Raw genomic sequence first — 8,331 nt, 5'->3', positions numbered from 1 at the left:
GAAGTTGTATAGCTCTCATCAATGTGTATTAGCATATGAAGTTTTATTTAAAATAAACCGAATATTTTCTTTGAAATAATTAAGGTCAGACGAGACGTTCCTCGAAATCTGTTTCGTATATCTTTGTAATGTATGAAAAATATTCAAAATTTTAATAACATTCTGATTTCTAAACCAGTTTCTAGACGTTTCTAAACGTTTTTAAAAAATCCAAACACTTAAACATTTGAAATTGGAAAATTATTTTCCTTCCCCAAAGGATTACATAAGAAAAACTACCCCTGATTTCTTGCAGAAATGCCTGGTAAGGTACCTCAATTTTTTGTGAGTAAACATGTTTAAGTAGCAATACTTCAATGACAAACTCTTAGAAAAATTTATCTATTATTAAGGAACGTCTCGTCTGTCCTTAAATACACAAATAAAAAAAAAAAACTTTAGGTTATGGTCAAGGGTAAAGTGGAGGTCATAAAATATTGATGCAGTTGAATAGTTTTTTCCAATATATATTAGCAAATTAAGTTAAGAATAAAAAAATATTTTGAAATTTTTTCCGCAAACAAAATCAAATGTCTCTCCGAAATAGGGGATGTACATCTTAGCAAATGTATTTTTTGCGCATGCGTAGCGGATGTAGTTTTTTTACAACATGGCCGAGTATGGGTAAGATAATTTACAAGACAGTTGAACAGATATATTTAAAATTTATGTACTTAGCGTGCAGAAATAACATGCTCTTAATCATAAACATTAAAGAAATGGTGTATCAAAATAGCTTATTGTTGGAAATTTTCAAATTTGTCACCTTTGATTATATTTCATGCAAAACAATGTCAATTTATTTGTGTTGCTCAAATATTTTGAAATTGAATTACAAAAAAATTGAAAGGCAGCTTAATTATACCAATAGCACAGTTAATACTAAAAAGACAGTGATATTTTTATCACCTATTAACTGAATAATTTCACTGAACATTAATAATTTAAGGAAAAATGTGTTTTATTGAAATTTGTTCTGTTAATTTTTTGTTTTGCAAATTTCGGGGAAAATGTCATCATTTTTTGAATATATTACTGTAAAACCAAATCTTATACTCGTATATAAGGTTTAATATAAATATCTTGAATACTTTAATTCATGAATCATATGGATTTGCAAAAAGTGGCATCAAAGTCAAAGAAGAGTAAAATATCAAAAAGATTGATGAAGTTGTATAGCTCTCATCAATGTGTATCAGCATATGAAGTTTTATATAAAATACATTAAAAATTTTCTATGAAATAATTATAAGGATTTTAATTAATACACAAATTAAAAAAAAAACAACTTTAGGTTAGGCCTATGGTCAAGGGTAAAGTAGAGGTCATAAAATATTGATGCAGTTGAATAGTTTTTTTCCAATATATATTAGCAAATTAAGTTGAGAATAAAAAAAATATTTTGAAATTTTTTCCCCTTTGAGACTAAATTAAACAAAATCAAATGTCTCTCCGAAATAGGGGATGTACATCTTAGCAAATGTATTTTTTGCGCATGCGTAGCGGATGTAGTTTTTTACAACATGGCCGAGTATGGGTAAGATAATTTAAAAGACAGTTGAACAGATATACTTAAAATTTATGTACTTAGCGTGCAGAAATAACATGCTCTTAATCATAAACATTAAAGAAACGGTGTATAAAAATAGCTTATTGTTGGATTTGCATATTGTCACCGTTGATTACATGCAAAACAATGCAACACGTGTTGCTCACTACCAAGCATTATTCAAAGAAAGGTTGCTAAATACCAATAGCACAGTTAATACTAAAAACTCAGTGATATTTTTATCACTTTTTAACTGAATATTTTCACTGAACGTAATTTAAGGGAAAGTTTTTCACAAATTTGTTCTGTTAATTGTTTGTTTTCTTGTCATCATTTTGTGAATATATTACTGTAAAACCAAATCTTATTCGCTTGTAAGAAATATTCGGAAGTTTCCGACCTCTTATAAAATTCCTGATTATTATTCGCTGCAAACCACTTATTTTTCTTTGTATTTGTGAAGAATATTTCCTCAGTCACGAAAATAAATTGCTGCAGAATTTTTTCAAATAGACGAATCGCGAATGAAAGTTGGTTTACATGATTTAATTAGTAAAGCATTATGTTACAACAAAAAAATTATGTGCAATATAGATTATTCAATTTGCTGTTATATTTGTCTCGCATGTCAGAGAGTTGTTTATTTCATGAAAACTCGGGGTTGTGATGAATGCAATTTGTCAGGTTTTTTTTTGTTTGCTTTTTTTTTTTATGTAAAGCCTATTGGTAAAATGATTTGCTTAAAAAACAATTCAGGATGCTGTTAGTAACTCAGACCTTAATACATGTAACAACAATGTAATTCAGAATCCACCCAACTCTCAGTGTTTTCCCTTTATTTCAAAGTAAAGGGTTAGAGATACTTGAACAGGCTATCCAAACTTTAAACAGAATCTCTATGGACCTTACAACAAATTTTTATTTCAAAGCGGCATTTTTGTCAGTTGAAGTGGTCAATCTTGCCGGTAGCCGTTCTTAGGGAAAACACTGCAACTCTCATTCATTTTTATCATAGAATATTGTGATATTTGAATTGAAATATCAGGCTGTCACTTGGTTGTTGACCAGTGCATGCCATCCCTGTGTGAAGAGGTTTCAAGTTTGTTCATGAATATAGTCCAAGACCACTTTCAAGAGGAGATAATTTAGAAATAGTGAAAATTTGGTGGTGTCCAACATTTTAATTTTATTTTAATTTCAAGAACAACTGGGTCAGAAAAACCAGAGTTTCCGAAAACTATCGGTCCTGCCGGCAAAACAGATAGTAAATCGAAATGTCCGATGAAATTCGCTACAGTACCGGTCCGTGTGACCGATTGTGGTGAGGGCTTGTCCTGATTAATTTATTGTACTCTGATCTATTGCAGTATCTTCATAAATGAAAATTTTCAATGCAGCAAGCTCCTATTCTTCGTAAATATCCATAATCTTATCCATTTTGCAGTGCTACTTCAACTACTTGACTTGTTTACTTCCAAAAACGATTTTATTTTCCAGTAATAATTCCTCTGTTATTAGTAAACACATGCAGTATATAGGTCATGAAGTGCAATACCCACTGAGAAAACGTAAAGATAATTTAAAATTTATTTTTATTTTGAATTTCTATCATAACTGCTATCTATATATGATTCAATTTTACAAGTGAGAATTAAACTTTAAAACCTAAACAATTCTAGAAACCTTGAGAAATTTTCTTTTTCAAGAATTAACTTTTTTTATAATTAGTTGTTTCTTTCCCCCAAAATTTACTTTGGGCTAGTGACTTTATTGCTGCCACAAGCCTGTGTGAGCTGATGCCATGCTTGAATTAATTGTAGTTGCATGCATAACCCTGTGTGAATCAGTGTTTGTGAGCCACAAATTTTTTTTACATATTCAATGCCATTTCCTTTGAATTACATCTGACATGAAATATACACTGTATATTTTAAAATTTAGTGAAAATTGCTTGGACTGGTAGAACACATTACATTTGAATTTTAATATTTGGTTTTCGGAAACTCTGAAAAACAAAACAATACTTGTGCCAATGTCTCTATATGACATATAATGCATTTGTTCATTTCATGGTCCCTATGGCTAGGTTGAACAACAAAAAGGAACTACATAGTATAGCTTTATATCAGGATATACATTATACACTGCTTCGTAGATGACACATAATAAAAGTATCTCTTTTTCATTGAGCACAGATCTCATCTGGCCAGCGGTACAGAAGCTTTTAAACAATATGATAACATGTAACATTTTGCAGTCTGTGAATGTTGTTTTACAGAAATGATTATGGGGATCGATACAGCGGCGGTGGCGGCGGCGGTGGATACGGAGGACGTAGAGGAGGGAGGAACCAAGAGAAGAAACCACTACCCACAGAACCACCCTTCACTTGTTACGTAGGAAACTTACCTCAAGGACTTGTCCAGGGCGACTTAGAAATCATATTCAAACACTTGCGGGTATGAAATTTAAAAAAAAAAAATTCAATACTTGTGAAATTTCAAATGTTTTAATTTTGAAGCATAATGTGGAAGCGCAAGATAGTTGCATTTTTACAATCTGACCTTAAATTTGATAGAAGAAATTGTTGTCCTGATTAAAATTTGATGTAAATTTGATTTATGTTTTAGATCCTGATCAAATCATAATGACCAAGTATCATGATATTATGCATTAATATCTGTACACATTGTATTGAAGTGTCATACATGACAACAACACTTTATTGAAGACGTGTAATAAATGATTCTTTTCTTTGTAGGTTCGTAGTGTACGTCTAGTCAGAGATAAAGAAACAGATAAATTTAAAGGTGGGTAAAGGATTTTTTTTCCCTTTTGTCAAGTTTTGCAAAACAACTTAATAATTGATTTTTCTTCCTTTCAAAGTCTATTTTGTAGCCATAATTTGATCACAGTACCAGTATATATATGTCTTTGTTTGCATACAATATTTATACCTGTTTCATTTGCTCTCAGGATTTTCTTATGTGGAATTTGAAGACATTGACTCTTTAAAGGAAGCCCTCACATATGATGGAGCAGTAAGTACATGTATTGCCATCCAAATGTTTACAGCTAATCTGGTGTTAAAGTACATGTATTTATTTATATGAATTCTTAGCTTATCTACAAACCAAGTTGTACTTTAGGGCTCAACAATAAGCTCAAAACAAACTAGACCAGTTAGAGTTGGACTAGTACCTGAACATTTCAGGTTTTGATAGGTTTTTAGATCCATAAGCACAAAAACAGTAATTTTTTCCCCCATTTTTCAGTTATTTGAAGATAAAAATATTCGTGTTGATGTAGCAGAGGGTAGAAATAAAGACAAAGGCCAAGGATTCCAAGGCAACCGAGGAAGAGATAGGGGTACGTAACAACAGAAGATGAAAAATAATTACTTCATTCCCTCACATAAGAAGATAAGGGAAGGAGAGGGCATTATTAAAGCTTATGAAAATTAAAAAGAAGGACTCTGGAGTTAGCATGGAAATGCAGTATTTCATCTATAGATAAAAAGAAAAAATCAGCATTTTGGTAATATTCCATCTCCAGAGGTATCCAACTTGCAGATCTTGTATAATGCCCTAGATTCCATGTCTGTTCTAGGTTGTAATGAGAAACGTCCAAACCAAACTTTGAATCATAATGCCTGTTTGGCTCCTTAAACACTCTTTGTTAATAATAGGTTAGCTTGCTTACAAGCAATATCCAAACCAAAATGAAAGATACATGATCTAATGTAAGCATTAAATGCTACATCAGATATACTGATTTTGTAATTGAGAAATTGTAGGTATCCAAACCAAACAAGCACACATCATAAGTATATGAATGTTTTCTCTGATACAAGCTTGTATAGTACATCAGACTTGTAATGCAAATCTCTGAACACGTTAAGTTTCAAAGTAAAGAGAAGATTTTCTTTCTTTATACTACAGGTGGATTCCGAGGTCGCGGGGGCCGTGGTGGTCGAGGTGGCTACCAGGACCGAGGCGGTGACAACTGGGGCGGTGACCGGGGGTATTCAGACCGCGGGGGCTATAACAGGGGAGGCTATCGGGGGGACTACGGTGGTGGCCGGGGCCGCCATGACGGATTTGGGGGTAGGAATCAGGATGGTTTTGGTGGTGGAAGAAACCATGATGGTTTCAGTGGTCGCTCCAGGCAAAGACAGAATAGTGGACCCTCAGAAGAACTAAGGGAACCCTCACCTGGTGAGTATCATATAGCCAGAAGTATTTTGTAGACATCCTTTCTGGTATACAGTTAAATTTTATCTTCAAGAACTTCTTGATTCCTGACAAGTGACATCTTTCATCCTTTCATGGTGTGTATGTGCAAGTCAAAACTATATTTTGCAGTTTCACAAAATGAATGGATTGGAGGTATTGATTAAATATGAAATTGGAGGTCTGAATTTAGAAACTGTTGTTATACAATTGTGTTGTGTTCATTGCAGAGAGTGCGGCACAGCGCCCTAAATTAAAACTTTTACCACGTAGTAAAGAGCCTGCTAATGCAGCAGCAGCACCTGGGACTAGAAATGCCAGTATATTTGGCACGGGGAAACCCCGGGATGCAACAAACGATGCTGATGTTCCCACTGATCGCAGTCGTACGACTAGTGAAAACAGCAACCATTAGCTATAAACAGAAATCATTAACCAATTGTTTGTAAATATTGTAAATTTCTCGTGTACAGAATCACTTGATACATGTAATTTTTGAGAAAATTCTTAAAACACTTCTCACATGATATAAATTCTGATGTATGCCTTGCTATTTCTACAGACTTGAAATAGTTTGAAGACAGATTTATTCCCATTTCCTGTACTACTTTCTTAATCAACATAAAATTTCCCCTGTGTAAAAATAGCTCTTTATGTCAAAAATCTGAACCTCTGCTTGTAGTTGAACTCTGCTGTTAGCAGTTGGATTGTGTTTGTTGTTGACTATGTACACTGTATTTGATAATGGATGAATTATTTCAGTTATTGTGGCTGTAAACCTGACATGACAGGTTTTACTTGGGATGAAGTATCCTCACCTCGCTTTTATCTCACAATTTACATTGGTTTTGTGAAAGGATTGTGTAGTATTTTGTTGCAAGGGGAATAACTTGTTTCAAGCAATGACTAAATTCGCTCTTTTTTTTTTTGATAATTATTACTTAGAATTAATTTTTTTTTTATTGAGCAGAGATGTGCCCTGCTTCAATGTACAGTTTGATATTCCTTTAATGATATTCTCATTATGCCACAGAATATTTATAGTACACAATGAAAATAACTCTGTCCTGTTGTTCTCTCATCATTCTAACAGTCCAAGCTATAGTTGTCTTGGAACAAGATACTCCTCCCCAATACATAATACTGACTTTGAATCTTTTTGGTACATTTTTTCCTAAATTTTTTTTTTCCTTTAGTGTTGGAGTGCATAGGAGTATCCTGTTTCCATGAACATATAAGATCAGTGATTTTACTATTGCTGAGAGTTCAACAACGGGTTGGAGAATTTTTTGCCCTGATAGTTAATTTCTTGTACATGGATGTCCATTAAAATTGAACTCCTTTTGTTTTCATGAATTTTGGTGTGTGTGTGTGTGTGTGTGTGTGTTTGACATATTTGCATCCCATAATTACAAGTATCCATTAGTGTTAAGATATCATTAAATATGAAAGATTTTGAGCAATATTACTTACGGTAACAATTAACAGACATATGAAAACATAAATTTTTCAATACATACCTGTCTTTTCAATCCTTTTTTGTTGCAAAAGGTTGTAAGAAAAGAGGATAGAATTCTAAGCTGATTTATTTATTATTTGTTTATTTTTACGGAGCAACTGTCTTGTGGAATGTATCTGTGCATTTTGTAGTTGACGTATATTGTAGCTATTGGCTTCTTTTTGGAACTGTTTTCACTTTTTTTTCTGCCTTTAAATATACCTGAACTTGTTTGCTTAATTATTTCTTTTTGTCAATTCATCGAAAACATTTTTAATGATCTATACCAGTGGAGAGGATGTACCTACCCGTAATGCATTGATGCATGTTATCTCAACCCCCCCCCCTTTTTTTTTGAAAAAGAAAAAATTTCACTTAAAAAAAAAACAAACCTTTGTATTGAATAAGCAACATTGATTATGCGTAACATTGCATATATTATTATGAGTACAGTTTAGATAAAAATTTTCTTAATATTGTGTATTATGAAAATTGGTCATTTAAAGCATATTTTCTTTTGAATAACATGTCTTTTAAATCAACACAGAGGAAATATTCCAAAGCAGTTTTAAATTGCAGTGTTTTGTTATTGATTCATAAGCATATTTTGATATTGAATTAATTGAAATAAACACTAATCTTGATGATACATATTTCAATATGTAAATAATTCTAGTTTTATCAATTTAATTATGATAAAAAAAATTGATGAATTTTTTTTCTATATGTCCAAAAATTGTGTGTATAATGACAGTAAAATGGGGAAACTTGTTTTTACTTGTGAGATATGGCATACATGGTGCTCATTTGTGTGTGCTTATGTACATATCTCTCGTCCATTATAGTGTCTGTGAATATATATACCCGTACTATACCATTGTGATGTCATGCATTGGTGTTACAATTTTTTTTTTGTACATTGAAATTTAAACCATGATGTACATGAAGCAGAAATAAAATATTGAAAGAAACCTTTGTGTCAGTAATATTTGATGTAAAAAAAAAAAAAGGGA

General features: G+C 32.2%; 1 protein-coding gene across 2 annotated transcripts; it reads left to right on the top strand.

The window, feature by feature from the left end:
• The first annotated feature begins 643 nt into the window (after positions 1-643).
• LOC134240853 (eukaryotic translation initiation factor 4H-like) lies at positions 644-8,289 on the top strand. Of its 2 annotated transcripts, none has more exons than XM_062722926.1 (7): positions 644-663; positions 3,867-4,047; positions 4,350-4,398; positions 4,565-4,629; positions 4,864-4,957; positions 5,530-5,805; positions 6,051-8,289. In XM_062722926.1, the coding sequence occupies exons 1-7, from the start codon at positions 650-652 to the stop codon at positions 6,233-6,235; spliced, it is 864 nt and encodes a 287-aa protein (XP_062578910.1). In that variant the 5' UTR covers positions 644-649; the 3' UTR covers positions 6,236-8,289. The 2 variants fall into 2 exon arrangements, with proteins under 2 accessions (XP_062578910.1, XP_062578909.1); XM_062722925.1 differs by lacking the exon at positions 644-663 and adding an exon at positions 1,541-1,576.
• The last annotated feature ends 42 nt before the right edge of the window (positions 8,290-8,331 follow it).

This window comes from Saccostrea cucullata, unplaced genomic scaffold, assembly GCF_032062105.1.
Source record: "Saccostrea cucullata isolate Sc308-1 unplaced genomic scaffold, CSIRO_AGI_Scuc_v1 ctg247, whole genome shotgun sequence".
NCBI classification, from domain to species: domain Eukaryota; kingdom Metazoa; phylum Mollusca; class Bivalvia; order Ostreida; family Ostreidae; genus Saccostrea; species Saccostrea cuccullata.
The sequence above is the reverse complement of the archived record's forward strand: the minus strand, read 5'-3'. Positions and strand labels throughout refer to the sequence as shown.

What these genes read in the sequence shown, in the direction of transcription:
- LOC134240853 (XM_062722926.1), top strand. An exon ending in TCATATTCAAACACTTGCGG is followed by an intron (nt 4,048 to 4,349) that starts GTATGAAATTTA and finishes TTTTCTTTGTAG; the next exon opens with GTTCGTAGTGTACGTCTAGT. An exon ending in CCCTCACATATGATGGAGCA is followed by an intron (nt 4,630 to 4,863) that starts GTAAGTACATGT and finishes CCCATTTTTCAG; the next exon opens with TTATTTGAAGATAAAAATAT.